Source organism: Hydra vulgaris, chromosome 02, assembly GCF_038396675.1.
Source record: "Hydra vulgaris chromosome 02, alternate assembly HydraT2T_AEP".
Taxonomy (NCBI): domain Eukaryota; kingdom Metazoa; phylum Cnidaria; class Hydrozoa; order Anthoathecata; family Hydridae; genus Hydra; species Hydra vulgaris.
The window spans coordinates 41,817,876-41,837,235 of NC_088921.1; the positions used below are offsets into that span (position 1 = coordinate 41,817,876).

Here is a 19,360-nt window from a genome sequence, read left to right on the forward strand (position 1 = left end):
TCTTTTACGTCGATAGAAATCAATATCGGGTTTTCTAAATTAAACAATAGAAAAAATCTGAAAGACATTCCTGACCTATTATAAAATGAATAAAACAAAGATTATAATGAGCCATAAAAAATTTAAAAGGTGCCAAAAAAAATTAAAAACTAAATGAGTTTATTAATGATTAAAATTATTGCTATACAGTTCTCCACACACTAATTTTGGTGCTGATGGGTGCGTAAGTATTTTTATCCACAACTCAATTATAATTTACGACCTCTGCGTGAATGAAACGATCTCAGCGTGAATGAACAATCTCTGCGTGAATGAAATAAATTGCGAGTCATTATGCATTGAATTAAAAAAATAAAAACAGAAAAATTATAAATGCAAGCCACCATCGGCTAGTTTAAAAAAAATTAAATCTTAAACCATTCATAAAAATAATCGATAAAACACGAAGCCATGTCTACTTAGTAGGGGATCTGAACATTGACCCAAATAAACATGCTTCAAATAATAATGTTAAAAGTTTTATAAACTCTCTTCTAAATAATTTATTTCTGACAATTAACAACTAGAGTGACTTTTCTACACTTAATAATTTAAAAACTAATAACTTTCACACTAACCGTATTTACACAGCTATAACCAACATTGACTTATCTAATCATTTCCCAACATTCTTTGTTACTACCCAGTGGGAACGGAACGTAAAAAAGATATCTTTTAAACGTATTTTAAACGTTTTGGACGTCTTTTGAACATTAAAAAGACGTCTTTTTTAGGTCTCGTGTTCACTGGGTAATAACATAATTAACAGCATTCGTTTAAGTCAATTGCATTTAGGCAACAGATCAATGAAAAATCCGTTAAACAGTTTTAAAATCTTTTAAAAAACAAGGTCGATTGTAATTTTGTTTTGCAGTTGCATGATATTATACAACTTGTATTATATTTATAATTATTACCAATTCTGCAAGCAAAATAAAAGGCGTTTCAAGAAAAATGAGTTATGATTATTTTTTGTTATGATTGTTTTCCTGAAAAATTACGGATGAACTTAATCTAATTGAATTGCACCGCCTTTTATAATCTTATAAGATTATGTTTTATAATCTTATAAGATTATGTTTTATAAAACTAAAAAAAATTGGTAAATTTTAAAATAAAACGTTAATGTTGTAAAATCAGTTTATGATATAATCAAATCATCTTTAGTTCATATCTTTAATCATTCTTTTTAAACGGGTATTGTCCCTGAAAAACTAAGAATTGCGCAAATAAAGCCGGTTTTTAAGACTGAAGATGACTCAAATATCTTTAATATGTCTTCTACTTTCCCCGCCAATTTTTTTATTTATATACTTTTAAACTGTAAATGTTATTAAACGGTAAAATAAGCGAAAAAAAAAAATTTCTAAATCTAATAAGTTTGAGTGATCCAGAGCTAAAGCTTTCGTTTGCCTATTTCATCATTAATCTCATAAGGAGTAAAAGCTCAAAAACGGAGACACTTGTTCATTAAGTAAGATTTGAGATCAGCTGGATAACGGTCAACAAGTGATCTCCGAGACATCCATGTAGGATAGATTCACAAAAAATTAAACAGAGAAATCAATGATGCGGAAGAGATAAATGAAAATATTGTCATAGACTAAAGTGGCAGAGCAACTCTCTAAATGGAAGGAAAGGGGCACCCAACATTCGAATGAAGGCTGATCATTAATCCTTTCATTTCCAAAAAATTTCTGGTGCAAGCTAATTTCAAGGTACATTGATCCAAGCTTTAGTTTCACACACAATCTTCAGATTTAAATTAAATTCCCTTTCAGATATTTATATCCGTTATTATTATATTCACCTTATTTTTTGTTACGATAAAAATTTACACAACAATAATTTTCTCATTATAAAACATTGTGCAACACAAGCAATACTAGACCCATGAGGTTTGTCATGGATTTGTGAAAATGTATAAATAGTAGATGGTTTTAGCAAGCCTGCGTCACTGTAGTCTGAAGGTAAGTCTTTAAACGTCGAAGTGCAGAAAAACTCCTTTCTTCATTAGCATTTGACATTGGTTCAGCTAAATATATTTTTTAACAACTTACCAAATTCTTAAAAAAGTATGCTGTACTTTAAATGTTAAAATATCTCAATAAACTTTAGTGTTTTAACCACCTGTAGCTTGGGATGCGAATTTTTAATACATTGGGTATCATTTTCAATTGAGCATCTATAAAATGACATATTATATCATGCATTATACAACTGTTTAGCGTTTAGAAAAATGACTCATCCATTAAATGCTCCATTAAAGACTTTCTCAATATCTTTTAACAAGTTCAAAGTTTTCAAAATCAAAAAGCTCTTTAAACGGTTTATAAAAATGCCTGAGTCAATTGGATTTTTAAATTACCAGGTATTGACTTTAGATCACCTGAAACTTAATAATCAAATAAACTCAGTTATTCCAAATGTAATTCAAGTTTAGGTTTATTAACTCATACAGATTCCAGATTACCTAAAAATTTCTAAAGACGGCTTATAATGATCTTGTAAGAAACCACATGTAATTTGCCAGTGCATTAAATACACCAGTTTGCAAGATAATAAACTCAATAAACATATCAATAAACTTGATTTCTCAATAATCCTGATATAATCGAAAAAAAATAATTATGTATTGTCCTTATTGAAATGCTCATGTCATGCAGCTCATCATCATCATGCAGCTCTACAGTGAGCTAGTGCTTATAGATAAAAATTCTCACCCTCATTGAAAGAATAGAAAAACATTTCATGAATAAAATTAAAATAAAAGATCGAGCAATGGTGGAAGTTCCGGTTTACTTAAGTGAAAAATACTGAAATGAATGGCGACTAGGGGTGTACCGGAATGGGAATTTTGAATTCCGACCGGAACCGGGCTTGCCGGTTTGGTTAATAAATGTAATTTTTTACCTTCAACATTGAAAGTGAAAGCCTGCACCTCAGCAGCGTGGCTATATAATATTTATGTATGACCTATAATATATACATACATACGTGTATATATATATATATATATATATATATATATATATATATATATATATATATATATATATATATATATATATAACCTATTTTATTAATTTGAATTTTGTTTCATTTAAATTAAATATTCTTTTTTTTGTTTCTTGTAATCTTATTCATTGAAAGTTTTAACTAGCATAATATTTATATTTAAAATTATTTCTTTGTTTACTATTTTTCCATTTAGGTTAAAATTAAAATATTCACTGTATTTGGCATTCTATACTTTTTAGTTATTTAAAACTTAAGTAACATTTAAAATGAGACTATTCTCAGAGGCAGGTAACATTTTTGATGAAAAAAGAGCTAGTTTCTTTCCCAAAACTGGATAGCAACTCTTTTTGCACCACAATATTCCTAAACTTCTGGAAATCCAAACACAATTGGTTACTGCAAATAAAATTACATTGCGTTTGTTAAGAAAGTTGCATTTTTTATTTTGTCTTCTTCTTGCTCCCGCAAGAAGAAGACAAAATAGTCTTATCGCCAAGCTCCCAATAATCCGTAAATAATATAGCCATCGAATCTTGTCATTAAAAATGTTGTCAAATATAAAAAGAAAAAAAAATAAATTATTTTATTTTTTTTTATTTTTAAATACTTGTTTTTTTTTCGCGAACGGACGTGTTTTTTATAGCTTTCTATCCACTCACTGACGAGTCCGCATTTTTTTTTTTGTGGAGGCCAAAACTTCACAGCGCTTTTTGAAGCAATTCTTTTGATCGTAGAGCCCTGAAATTTTACAAATAATCTTTTGCCGACTAACAATAGCTATATTTGTTACATTTGATTCAATAAGTATTTTAGATTTACGATGCCCCACGTTGGTTACGTTGGTTACGTTGGTTAGATCTGGAACTCCGAAAAAATATATCGGAAACCGAGAGGGCATCAAAAAGTGTTAAGTATCAATATAAATTTAATTAAAAATTTTACAAATATTCCACTTCTTAATTTCAGACAAATAAAAATGCGTCCAAAAAAGAACAAATACATCAACCGAGAAGAAGACCCAACCAACATTTAAATTAATAAAAAAAAATATGCTCCAAACATTTTTGTTAATTATTATATACAGAATTCAAAATAAATTTTTATTGAATATTAATCATAATCAATAAGTGTAATAATTCAATTTTATCAAGACTAAAAAGTAGAAAATAAAATAAATAAAAATAACTTTTTAAAAATAGCTTTCTATTCAATCGACTAAAAAGTAGAAAATAACTTTTTTCTGTTTCTGGTACTCGTGGAAATCATGTACTTAGTAATAATCACTTTTGTAAAGCCAATACTGGAAGACATTGAAGGCAATTCATGTACGTATGTAAACAAACAAACTCATCGAAGTAAAGGTATAGAAAGTTTGGTGCCTTTAGCTTTATGTACATTTAAAACGAATTTGATTTTGAAAGCATCTGACTTAAAAGGCGCCAAACTTTCTATTCCTTTACTTCGATGAGTTTGTTTGCTTACATACGTACATGAATTGCCTTCAATGTCTTCCAGCATTGGCTTTACAAAAGTGATTATTACTAAGTACATGATTTCCACGAGTACCAGAAACAGAAAAAAGTTATTTTCTACTCTTTAGTCGATTGAATAGAAAGCTATTTTTAAAAAGTTTTTTTTATTTATTTTATTTATCAATCTTATTAAAAAAATAAAACATGGATTTAACGTTAAAAAATGTCGAAAAGTTAATAACAACAAAGCTTGAAGAACAAAAAACTTTTACACTATCAGAAACAAGCAAATTATTAAAAGAACAAGAACAAAACTTTATTTTAATAATAAGTGGAAACTTAAAAATTCTCGAAACTCGATAAAACAAATAATTAAAAACAAACTTAACATATCTGACGAAATTGAAATTGAAAGAGCCCATCGTATTGGAAATGCAAGAAATGATAAGTTACCAAGAACAATAATCTTCAAACTGCTGAATTATTCAAATAAAACTAAAGTTCTCAACAACGCAAAAAAATTAAGGGAGACTGGCCTATACATAAACTAAGATTACGCGAAAGAAACAATAGAACATCGAAAGAAACTGTGTGAGGAAGTTAAACGAATTCGTAAATCTGGTAAGTACCTGGCAAGTTTTTTTTTTCTAAAAAATCATTATGGCTTCTGAAACAATAGACTTTCAAACGCTGTGTTTGAATATCTTTGAAATTGCTAATAAATTTTTACCACGTAATCATTATGACGACTTGAGCTTTTTAAACGAAAAATACTCCGATTCTGCATATTTTGACATACAAAATTTTAAATTTGAACTAAAAACCACTGTAAACAACTTTACGGTAATACACATAAACATCAGAAGTTTACTTATTAATATAGACAAATTAAAAAACTTTCTCCTTGAATGCAAACATGTTTCCAGTATGATATGCCTTACAGAGACTTGGTGCTCTGACGAAGCAGCAGAAACAAACTCTGACCTCCAAATTCTAAACTATAAATTATTTTTTAAAGAAAGATCAGTTTGCAAAGAGGAGGAGGAATTGTGAATTATATACGGAATGATCTAAACATTTAGATAAAAAATGATCTTTCAAACTCTGATAGCAATAGTGAGGTCTTCACAATGGAAGTTATAAACACTGCCTCAAAGAACTTTCTAGTTTCTACGTGCTACAGACCACCTGATGGTTATACTTGTAAATTTTCAAATTATATGAAGCATATAATTACAAAAAATAGAGAACAGAAAACGTTATTCATAATTGGAGATATAAACATAAATATTTTAATGTACAAGCATGCTATTACTAAAAATTTCTTTGACGACACGTTTCAACTTAATATCTTCCCCATTATCAACAAACCTACCAGGGTAACTTCCAAATCTATTACTGCTACTGACAATATTTTAACAAACTCAATACAAGATCCTTCTCTAAAATCAGGAATAATAAAAACAGATATTTCAGATCACTTTCCAATATACTTCTCTTTGTCACAAAATTCCACAAAAATTAATAATTCAAAAATCTTATGTTATAAAAGAATTATCGATGAAACGTCTTCTCAAAAATTTAAGGACTTGCTATCGGCAACAAATTGGCAAACTGTCTACCAAGAATGTGATCAAAGAAACACAAACTCTGCGTACACTAACTTTATAAATTTATTTATCCTACAATATAATAAAAGTTTTCCAATTCAAGAAAAAGGAATAAAAACAAATTATTTAAATTGTCCATGGATAACAAAAGAAATAAGAAAATCCTCAAAACGAAAACAAAAACTATACGAAAAATATTTAAAAAATTGAAGCGAAGCAAACCTATCCCTTTACAAGCAATACAAAAACCTATTTGAAAAAATAAAAATAAAACACAAAATTTTATACTATTCTAATCAAATACAAAAATTTAATGGTGACTTAAAAATAACATGGGGCATTATGAAGGAAATTATTGGTGAAAGTAAATTTAATGTTAACAAAATGCCTTCTAGAGTAATAATTAATGAAAGTGAATCAAACAACAAGCGAGATATTTCCAATGAATTTAACAAATACTTTGCCAACATTGGTGCTGATCTTGCATTGAAAATTCAATGCCCAAATGATACATTTAAAAGTTACTTAACAGGCTAACACTGCTCTTTAAATTTCAATGAAATAAATCAAGACGAACTTGAAATAGCTATTAAATCACTTAAAATTAAGTCCCCAGGAATCGATGATATATCTTGCAAGTAGTCTCAGATGTTTTTGAGGAGATACGTAATCCAATTTACCAAATATTTAATTCATCAATTTCAACAGGTATTGTACCTGATAAACTAAAAAGCTCTAAAATTATACCAACCTATAAATCAGGAGAGACCAATTCTTTAAACAATTATAGACCAATCTCTATCTTTTCGGTATTCTCAAAACTCCTAGAACGAATAATCTATAATAAATGAAACGAATATTTAAAAACCAACAAAATTATCAATAAAGGTCAATATGGTTTTCAAAAGCTACACTCAACTGAGCATGCAATCCTTGACCTCTCAAATAGGATTAGTAGATCATTTAAAAAATAAAATTCACATTAGGGATCTTTATTGATTTGTCAAAGGCATTTGACACCGTCAACCAAGAGATTTTACTAACAAAAATGAAAAACTATGGTATAAAAAATCAAGCTTTAAATTTGTTTAAAAACTACCTTGATAACAGACAACAGTGTGTTATTATAGATAGAAAAAGCAACTCAAATTTACTAAAAACAAAATATGGTGTACCCCAAGGTTCCATTCTTGCTCCTCTTTTGTTTCTTATTTATATAAACAATCTTCCAAACGCCTCTAATATCTTTAAAACTATAATGTTTGCCGACGATACAAACTTTTTTTACTCGTTAAAGACAATCGAAGACCTCTATGAAAAAACAAATACTGAACTAAAAAAAGTTAACATATGGTTTAAATCAAATAAACTGTCACTCAATATAGAAAAAACTAAGTATATACTATTTCACTTTAATCAACAAATTAAAAAAACACCCCTGAACCTACCAACAATTAATATAGAAAATACAACCATCTAAAGAGCTCTGAATACAAAGATTTTAGGAGTTCTAATTGATAAACATATCTCCTAGAAACCCCACATAAACTACATAAACACAAAAATATCAAAGAACATAGGTTTACTTTACAAGGCAAGACCATTTTTGTCACAAAAAGTCTAAAATTATCTACTTTTCATTCATACATAGCAATCTCATGTATGCCAATATAGCATGGGGCAGTAACCACAAATCTAAATTACAACAACTTTACTTACGTCAAAACACGCTTCAAGACTAGTATACAACAAAAACAAATTTACTCATGCTCAACCCCTACCGGAACAAATGAACGCACTAAATATATTCCAAATAAATATTTTTCAAAATATACTTTTCATGTTTAAATATAAACTAAGTCTGGTTCCAGAACATTTTACAGCACATTTTTTTAAAAACAATATAAATAAATACAATACAAGAGCAACAGGCAACTTTAAGATACCTTTTAAAACAACAAGACTTTCAAAATTCTCAATTACATATCGTGGTCCCTATTTATTTAACAAATTAGTTTCCAGAAACGAATCACTATTAAACTTGAACAACGAACACCCTCTAAAAAAAAAGCTAAAAACTACAATAATCAAATTAAACAACTGTAAGGAATTTTTTTAAATTTGAATAAATAAATAAATGTAACTTAACTTTTAATACAAATCGATAAAAAAAATAATATTAATAACAAGGTATATATGTAACACGTACATATAAACCACGTATGCAACTGATTTTTTATGTGTATTAACGTCTAAGAAATAGGTACTCGATGACAAGACTGACTTAAGTCTTCTGCGAGCTTCCTATGACTACAAATAAATAGTTCTTTTTATCAATCTTACACAAATTTTGTTTTTATCATATTTATACACTAACATTATTTTGAAATGTGGTAAATAAAGTTATAGTGAAACATCTAAACTCTCCTCCAAAAAATCAGCAGAATTATTTTTATTTATTGTATTTTTTATTCTAATTGGAGTAATATAGAGATATATTTCTCGGATTATTTTTACTTACACGTTATTATATTGTTGTAATTGGTGTTTATTTTATTCATATTGTTATACGAGGTAAATAAAAATATAGTTGTAAGCAACTATATTTTTATTTACCTCGTATATTTCGAACTTTATATTTATGATTTAAATTTGTATATCGTTACTGCCAATCAGTGATTGGTTACTTGTAATTACTTTGTAGTTGTAAAAGAAACATGTATAAAAATAAAAAATAAAAATAAATAAAGATAATAAATTCTAAAATTTATTTTCAAATATAACACTGATAAATAAATAAAATTTTTTTGTTAACTAGATGGTTATTTAAGACAAATTAAATATACTGATCTCAAATATGCAAACCATTTTTCACCATCACATCAAGTTGTAAAGATATTTGGGTTCAAATCTTTAGTATTTGGGGTAAAGTCCCTAATATTGTCGGAAAAAAAGTTATTCAAAGTATGTCAACCTGGGTCTCAAAAGAAGAGTATTTCCATAGAGATTTTAGAAAAGATAAATATTTTTCCTTAAAATTTAACGACAAAAAATTTATGTAAAAAATGCTAAAGACTCTTAAAAAAATTTTAACAAAATGTTTCTCAGTAATAATACAAAAAGAATTTATTTTTATTACAAACAAATAACATTTTTAAAATCTGTATGAAAATACGCTTCTTTTGAGACCCAGGTTGACTTAGGAACTTTACCCCAAGTACTAAAGATTTGAACCCAAATATCTTTAGAACTTGACGTGATGGTGAAAAATGGTTTGCAAATTTGAAATCAGCATATTTGATTTGTCTTAATAAACCACCTAGTTAACAAGATTTCTACAAAAAAATTTTATTTGTTTATCAGTGTAATTCTATTTGTTTATCTAATATCTAGTATCTAATAAATCAGTGTAATTTTATTTGTTTGTCAGTGTAATAACACAAAGCAAAAATAAAAAATAAACAAATGAAAAAAAAAATCATATTGAAGCCACTAAGTTTTCTATCACAGCTAGAAGCCCCAAAAAGTTGGGGTCCTCTTGCTGTAATAGAAAACTTAGTGGCTTCAAAGTGAGTTTTAGCTTGGATATAATTATGTCTAGTAAGATATTTGTGCTGTATTTTTTTAAATTGCGTTTTAAAAATATTTGACATCGTATCGTTATTGATTTTATACATAAAATTAAATGATGACATATTTGGTAAAGATGATTATTTGGTAACATGGTAAACATTTAAAAATTTTTGGTAACATGTTAAACATTTAAAAAATTTTAGATTAATAAATAGTGGTTGTGACTGAGAGAGATGGTCTGCGTTGGATATTATTCTCATTGCATGTTTTTATTTGTTAACTAGCTTGTTTATTTTTTTTTTATTGGTGCTGCACTAAGCAATGTTAGCATAATTGAGATAACAATGAATAAAAGAAAAGTTGATATCAAGTAGAATCAAATATTATAACAATATTTATAAGTTTTACCAATCGTTCTAGCGATTGCGTTTGTCTGACTTAGAGATTAAATAAAAGATGGTGTTAAATATTTTTATATCAACTCATAGATTAGTTAAATATAATTATAATATTTAACGCAGAAATAGACCATCCCTCAGTTGTTTTGTTAAGAATTATTTCTGAAGCCATGTGTAGTAGCAAAAATTTTTAACGTTTTATGACGTCTTTTTGACGTCAAAACTAATGTAATGGTTTTTAAGGTTTTTATGTTTTTTAAACCTTTTTTTTGTAAATACATTAAAATGTCAGTATTGTTTTTCTGTTTTGTAATTTTGTATTAATTTTAATCACGCGATATTAGTATTGTTTTTATTTACGCATTTTTTCAGTATTTTCAACTTTTTTCTGATTCTGAATTTGCGGTGTTTTTTCTTCAATCACGTCAATTTCTCAAAAAAAAATTTATATCATTTATTTATTTAAAAAAAATCCTCCATAAATACAAGGTGGCGAACAAGTTTTTGAGTTAAAACACCCAAAATTATATTATAAGTAAAAGTAATAGCAGACTGGTATGTTTGTTTTTGTAAATGTTCCCGGAACATTCTCCTCCATAAATTTCTGAATATCTTTTGTTGCTTCCTTAAATTCTTTAGTTTGAATGATTGATTTAAAGTTGCCAGTTCGTTGGCTTCTATAGGCTGTGTATCAATAATTTTGCTTCTTCATACATTAAAAGATGTTTAATTTAAATATACTGCATATAGCATATACTTCTTCTATATAGGACTTTTGATTATATACGCTAATTCAGTTAATATAATTTAGCAACATAAAAGATTGTTTAATAGCCTAATAAAAAAGTTTAATTTGTCACAAAAGAGAATGATCGACATATCCTTTAATTTGAAAAAAGAATGCAGGTAGTTTACACTATGCTTAGAGATATTAAAATGGATTTTAAAACAGATTTTCCAACCATATCTATACTGTTAATCGGATATTTATTCTAATACTTTCTGTATTCAATTTACTAAAAGTTTTGATACTATAAATTTGAACTTTATTTATTAGGTTCTGGGGCCATTATTGGACTTTGTATCATATATCATCCGCATAAGTTTTTACATTTAAGTTTACCCCATTTATTGACGTTCCCAACTTTAGATTCTAAAACAATGACATTTTTAATGTAAATGTTGCGTAGATAGTGTGATAATATGAATCCTTATCGCACCTTTTAAGACAACTTAAATTTTTTTGAAGAACATCAATGGGATAATATATTAGCATTGCATTAGAAAAAATTATTTTTTGAAGTTTACATTTTTAATAAAATATTTGTAATTTTTATTAAAAATTTTTTTTTTTCCTAACTTCATACAAAGACTTATATAAATGATTAACATATACTTTCTCAAAACTTTTTAAATGTGACTGCCGTTTTTTCCCGTCTACTCAAATAACTCCCTATCGCACAGTAAAAGCATTGTTTATTCTTTTTGACTTTTTATTTCTTTTCATTCTTCCAACTTTTAGAATTAATTATTTTTTTTGTTTGATAAGTCGACTGTCATCATAGATTGTAGTGCATACCATAGATCATATGTTATGGCTGTTATAATAGATTATATTGGTTATTAAACTCTTAATGAGTTACCAACTGTATTAAGGCAATAACGGGTGTTCCCTCAAAAAAGGGAACATTCGTTATTGTCTTAATACAGTTGGTAACTCCACAAAATGCAATGGCTTACGTGCAAATGTTATGCAAAATAACAACGTATGAATTAATGTTTACGTAAACTAGACAACTGTATACCATATTTCCGAACGGAGGGAGAAATATATAGATGGCAAGGACAGGAAGAAAACAGGTTTTTAAATGATATTGTACATCATGCAGATTGCTCAGATGAAGAAGTAAATTCTTTTTTAATTACAAAAATAAATAAGTAATACAATATTTGTTACTGCCTTGTTCTATATAAATGTTACTAACATGCAGGTAACATGTATATTTATATGTGTATTGGTTTGAATAAATGTTACTAACATGCAGTATTTAAATACTGACGCAGTGGTTAGTAGATCTCTTGCATTTATAACCAAGTGATCTAGAGTTTGATGCAAGCTATAGACATATTTTTGCGTTAGCTTTCTAGCTAAATGCTTATTTGGGATGCTCTCTGACAAGACCGTTGTTTTTCTTAAGTCACCTAGAAAACAAAAATTAAAAAAAAAATACTCGTTGGTATAGAAATTATTACAATGAGATAGGATCGAAACAATAGGATATGATTGGTACAATTCATTATCTGCAAACTGTTCTTAAAGTATGCAGGATAAAAGTATGCACCGTAAATCCCTGCCAAAATATTTTTTAATATAAAGCTTAAATTTTTAAACTTAAGTTAAAAACAAATAGGGAAATTGGTTGTGCCCCTACCAATTTCCCTATTTGTTTATAAGTTATACAACTAAAAATCAATTTTTACTACAACCATGTTTTTAAAATTCTTAGTAAGTTAAATACCTATACGACTTTTATTTCAGATTTTTAAGTGAAAATAATTAAATTTGTCAAAATTGATAAATTTTTTCAGTTAAAATCATTTTTCAGTTAACACCATTTATCCACATGTTTAATAAAGTATCAAAAGCAGTAAAGTTATCTCGTGTTTATTATAATACTAGACTGCACAGCTACAAAGGTTTTTACCCTGTTTGAAGTGTTTACCCTGAACAAAGGTGACCAACAACTTTTCTTTACTTTAAACCTCCACAAATTGATACAGGATAAAATGGTGTTGGTAAAGGATTGGTGCACGATAAAATGACATTGATATAGGATTCAGTGTCCAAAATACTTGATATACAAAATATAACTATATTCAAATAGTAGGAAAATGAACATAAGGACAAAAACAATAATATTTTTGTAAATATTTTTTATAGTATTAACATAATTTATGTATTAAAAAAAGATGATATAAGTTCATATGTTATTTACAATAAATAAATATAGCAAAATATAATAAAGCAATAATATACTAAAGCGCACTATATTAATGAGGCTAAAGCTAAATTAATACTTAAGATCTACTAAAGCTACTATAATACCAAAGGTCTAGAGACATACCAAACTCTAAAAGATATAATCTAATGAACAATGTATGATATTTCAAATCTAATGAACCTAATATGGTAGTAAAAATCTGATGATTAACTACTATGATACTGAGGTGATACTAAAGATCATATAAAGCTTCAATCTACTAAGATCTTTCAATACTACCATGGTAGTCATGATCTGCTAATAAAATCATGAAAATGCGTAAGCAAATCAACATAATTCAACGGTAAAGAAATCTTGTAAACTTGTTTTTAGATAACGACGATTTGCTACCAGTAAAATCTCGTTGCGAGGATAGCAAACATTTGTCTCGTTTAGTTTGTATAATTTGTTTCAGTAACAATAGTAAAATTGGGTCAATCAATGTTGTACATGCAACTGAAAATTCTTCAAAAATACAATCATTTGCATTTGCAAAATTGTTCATTTCTTGTTGAGAGACTTTTCTTGCATGTTCGAGGTCAACTTTATTTCCAGCCATCATAATTGGAAGGTTTCTAGTTGCAGAAGAAGATCGAATTGATTTTATAATATTTTTTGCATTAAATGCACTTTTAACTGAAGTTACTGAGTACATAACAATAAATCCATCTGCTTGATCAACATAGCTCTCCCAACTCTAAATTTAAAAAAATATAAGATTGAATTGCGAACACAAAAGCATTATATATATAAATAGTACTCTATGTAAAAATATAATAGAAATTTTATGAATCCGCACCGATTTAACTGTATCCCATAACCTAACAAGTATCTGATCGTCTGCATACTCTAAGGTTTTTTCATATGTTCTTTCTAAAATTTAATGAAATAAAAAAAAATGACTTAAAAAAAGAAATATAAAAAGAGTACTGAAATAAATTGACCTAAATCAAAACTAGTTGAAAAAAAGTTACCCAAATCTAGATCATATTCATGAAGGTACCGTCTTGTTACAAAACGAACTGCAAACGCTAAAAAATTTTCAATAAAAATTATGAGACTTTTAAAAACAAATAGTAAAATAAATTCAAATGCCGTATATATCAGAAGCCCATTTGCAAAACACACGTAATTTCAGTAAAGGCTACAATATTTTTATTATTTAAAAAAATAAGTTTTTTTAAAATACAACATAGTTTCATATTTTTCTCATAATCGTTTAGACAATATATTTAACTTTTTTATTTATTAAAATATACTCATTTAATCCCATAATACAAGTTTGTTTAAAGCAAAACTGACAGGAGAGTAACCCTGGAACCATAAAGATTTTAAACTTATATATATATATATATATATATATATATATATATATATATATATATATATATATATATATATATATATATATATATATATATATATATATATACGTATATATATATATATATATATATATATATATATATATATATATATACACATATATATATACACATATATATACACACATATATATACTCACACACATATATATATATATATATATATATATATATATATATATATATATATATATATATATATATATATATATATATATATATATATATATACGTATATATATATATATATATATATATATATATATATATATACACATATATATATACACATATATATACACACACACACATATATATATATATATATATATATATATATATATATATATATATATATATATATATATATATATATATATATACAAAAATTAAAGTGTGCAAATTTTATAAAAACCTAGTGTATTGTTAAATCAGTCCTTAAATTTGTGAATGTTAAGAAAACTTTATTTATAAATTCTTAGAAACTTTAAAACAGAAATTGGGAAATTGGAACTCACCAGTTTTACCGATTTCCAGATCTCCTAAAAGTATTATATTGCATTCTCTTGTCTTATTGCTAATTTTTCTCATATCATTTTCTTTCAAACTTTTATCGAAATTTGCATCCTTAAAGTTATCCACGTTTGACTCGATTGTTGGATGTTCAACTTTTTTCTCGTTCTTTCTACGCAAACTTGGACTCTTCTCAAGTTTTGATAAAGTTGGAATCATTAACATTGGAGATATTGCTGACATAACCACGGATCCTCTTTGATTTCCGTTTAGAGCTGACATTACCATTGATCCTCTTTGATTTCCGCTTGTAACTGAAAAATTATTCTGCATCTTAAAAAGTCAATAAAACTTTTACAAAAATCTGATCGATGATGATGTTTTTTTTTTCGATTAGAATTCAAACGATAAAATAATAATTGCTTATTACATGTATGAATCATTTATTATATAATATTGTATAATATTGAATACACGAGTGATGTCTTAATCGGTAGAAAAATAATCTTTATGAGGTCAATATTGATAATCATTTTAGCTGATCAATTTGTGATCATAATTTTCTAACAAATTCGCATAAATTCTCGATTTTTAGTTTCCGGTAATCTTTTGTATGCGGAATTTTATGTAAATGAATATTTAAACCAGTAAACACACTGATCTAAACAACAATTTAAACTTTTTTTTTGTTTTATCTGTGTGTCTAAAGTAACTTATGTAATGTCTATAGTAACTTTGAGTCGGTTTTTTTAACGGCTTTAAAAAGACTTTGAAAGGCGTTAGTTTTCAATATCTGGATATTTAAGGTTTATATATAGCATGGATAATTCACAATTAGAAACAATGTTGGCTGAACACTGTTATGTTAAAATTATTACAATAATTTAAAATTAATAATAATAAAACTCTAAATTGAATAAAGTAGACAATAACCGAATTATACTGAAAAAATTATAAATGGTCTAGAAAATCTTAAACTGCATAACTTAATTTATGTTTGGAGACAGATGTTAAGACTCATTCATCGTTATCAGATAATCTCTGACTTTTCTTATTATTAAATATATTTTTGAAATACCTATCAATATAAGCATTAATAATTTGTAGGTAAAAAGTTTTTTTCTTTTTTTTAACTTATGAGTAACAATCACTAAAGCGCTATCTTTGAACTAGCCTGGATTTTTTTGGATTAGAATTTTTTGGCATAGTTTAATACAACTTAAAGCTTAATATGGTTAAACGATGGTAAACTTTAAACCATTTAAATGGATATTTTTTTTTATCTTAGATTTAAGATCTTAGCGCTGAAAGCTGAAGAAAATATAAAGTTAGTATAACGAAATTATAAAGTTAGTTAACGAAATTTTGAATGGTTTTGACAAAAATCAATATACACTTGGAGTATTTATAGATTTTTCAAAGGCGTTCGATACTGTAGATCACGAGATCCTTCTATGCAAACTTAGTAACTATGGTATAAAAAATAAAATCTAAAATGGTTTAGATGCTATCTAAACAATCGGAAACAAGCTTTATATTACAATAAAACTTACACTTCCCTTGAAACCATTACTTGTGGCGTTCCCCAGGGATCTATTCTAGGTCCTTTGCTTTTCTTGTCTATATTAACGACATATTTTTATCATCTCGTATACTGAATTTTATTATTTTTTTCAGATGACACCTAAGCTTTCTACACTCACTCAAATATTAAAACTATTTTTAACACAGTAAATCAGGAGCTTGAAGAGCTAAGCGATTGGTTGAAGGCCAACAAGCTTTCCTTAAACATTGTAAAAAGCAAATACATTCTTTTCACAAAACCAACAAAGTCAGACACATTACCATTAAAACTTCTAGATATATTAGTTGATAAAACAAAATTAAAAAGAGTATTTTCTGTAAAGTTTCTAGGACTCATACTAGATGAACATATTAGCTGGAAAGAGCATATCAAGTTGTTAGAAAATAAAATATCTAAAAGCATTGGGATTATGCATAAAGCTAAGTATATTTAAATAAAGTATGTCTAAAAAATTTATACTTTGCATTTATTAATAGCTACATTAGTTACTACAATGTTGCCTGGGCAGGTACTTACCAATCAAAACTAGCCTTAGTCTATAAAAAACAAAAGCAAGCATACCGCATATTCACAAATGGATATGTTAGTGCTAAACAAATAATGAAAGAACTGAGAGTTCTTAATGTTTATGAACAAAACATTTATAGCATCTTTCAGTTTACGTTCAAAGTAAAAAATAATTTGGTCCCAAAAATAATCCATAATTACTTCCAACTTATTGATCAAAAATACGAAACAAAACATTCTAAGCACAACTACTATATTCCAAAAATGTCTTTGAGACAATCCAAATTCTCAATATCTAGAAGAGGACCACATTTGTGGAGCTCAATTCTCACAAATGAGATTAAAATGATAAACTCTTTTCAACATTTTAAATGCGTTGTTAAACAACAGTTACTTGACCTCAACATTACTGTAACAACCTCTTATTTTTAAAAAACTTTCACACGTCTTGAAATTTTTTTTTTCATTTACACAATAGCTGGAAATGTTTATGGTTATATTTATAAAAATGAATTTAATTGTATTTATATTTATAAAGATACATTTACTTGGCTATTTTACTTATACGAGATCTTATATTTATATATATTTAAATATCTTATAATTTGTGTTTATCTTATATTTAATTGATATTGATTGTAAAATATAATTGAAATTAACGAGGCAAGATGATAAGACCATCGTCCTCTGCTTGCTCAAGTTTATTTGTTACGTTAAAAATTTTATATTGGCGGAAAAAAAAAAAAAAAAAAGGAAGCTATGACTTTTTTTCACTACACAGAGATTAATGGTTTATTTGTTCTTCAGATTTGATTTTAGATTCTTCAACATAGGTATTTTTAAGAGCCCTAATTTATATTAATTATCCTAAAAACTTTTGATTTGGTTCATAAAACTGTTTACCAATATTCCACAATGAAATATGCATTAAACCATTAAACCCCATTAAGCCTAAAAACCTACGCTTTTAACTTACCTATCCAACATTTAATGTTGTTTATTTTAATTTAGTGTCTCCTTACTTTTGTAATTGACCCCCTGCCACTCATTTTATATACGCCATTTGCAAACCCCCTTTCCCGCATTTGAAGCGTACGTTCGTTATGGATGATCCCTAATTAAAATCTAATAAGAATTCTTAAATTTAAAAAAGATGGCAGAATTTAAGCTGCGTTTTTTTTCCCCATTTTTTTGTAACAGTCAGCTTGGTTGCATTTTTTTTTTTAAAATGTGGTTATTAACTTTAAGAATGGTTTTATCACAGAACACCGCGGAATTTCTATAAATTATGTAAAAAATTTTAATTTCCATTTCATGTTGAAGTCTTAGATTGAAACAAAAAAAAATTCCTTTAAAATAATCGTTGTATATATTAGGAAGTAAATATAACTTATAAACTCCAATACAGCTAGTGTTTGGAAGACTTTAAAACGACAATAAAAATTCCATAAACTGTTATCTATAAATCTATACCATAGACTCAATATACTGCGCAATAAATACCATAGACTCAATATACTGCGCAATAAATACCATAGACTCAATATACTGCGCAATAAATACCATAGACTCAATATACTGCGCAATAAATGAAGCAAAATGTCACAACAACATCAAACAATATCAATACAACAGCTTTTACCCAGCATAAAAATAACATTCAAAATCATACAGATAACAACATTAATTTTACAACATTTAACAACATTTTGCAAAATATGAAGCTGTTGCAATACTTTGCGCACAATTAAAGAACATTTTTTAAATTGTGTGCAAAGATTTTTAACAATAACTCATGAGGAACTGCAATTATATTAATAAAAATAATTTAAAACAATTATTGAAAATTTTTTTAAATTAAGATTATCAAATTTTTTAATACTATTGACACATTTAAAATATCAAAAAATTTTAAGTAAATAGTTCAACAATGATAACTAATTTGCTGGAAAATTTTCCAAATGGTATTAAGTTTAATTTAAAAATAGAAGAAAAACGTTTCGAACGATAAAAGAGTACATATTACAAGTAAATATAATATCATTATTAATAAAATATCATTATTAATAAAATATCATTATTAATAAAATATCATTGTTAATAAAATTTATTCATTATTAATAAAATTGTGTATTTTAAAGAATGATTTGCTTATTTATCGCACAACTTTTTTTTTGACTGCACTTTAAAATATACTGCTTGAAAACGCAATAATT

At 26.6% G+C, this 19,360-nt stretch overlaps 1 protein-coding gene across 1 annotated transcript; it reads right to left on the reverse strand.

The window, feature by feature from the left end:
- Positions 1–13,027: 13,027 nt before the first annotated feature.
- Positions 13,028–15,486, reverse strand: LOC100210636 (ras-related protein Rap-2a). Its single transcript, XM_065790965.1, has 4 exons — positions 15,058–15,486; positions 14,129–14,185; positions 13,954–14,027; positions 13,028–13,851 (listed from the first exon to the last, which is right to left on the reverse strand). Exons 1-4 carry the CDS (start codon positions 15,383–15,385, stop codon positions 13,453–13,455), a joined length of 858 nt encoding a protein of 285 aa, XP_065647037.1. The 5' UTR covers positions 15,386–15,486; the 3' UTR covers positions 13,028–13,452.
- Positions 15,487–19,360: the final 3,874 nt, after the last annotated feature.

Excerpts from the sequence above, each read along its gene's own strand:
- LOC100210636 (XM_065790965.1), bottom strand. The coding sequence starts at position 15,385 with ATGCAGAATAATTTTTCAGTTACAAGCGGAAATCAAAGAGGATCAATG. Across the intron at positions 14,028-14,128 it reads TGAATATGATCTAGATTTGG|AAAGAACATATGAAAAAACC; the intron begins GTAACTTTTTTT and ends ATTAAATTTTAG. Across the intron at positions 13,852-13,953 it reads TATGGGATACAGTTAAATCG|AGTTGGGAGAGCTATGTTGA; the intron begins GTGCGGATTCAT and ends TTTTAAATTTAG.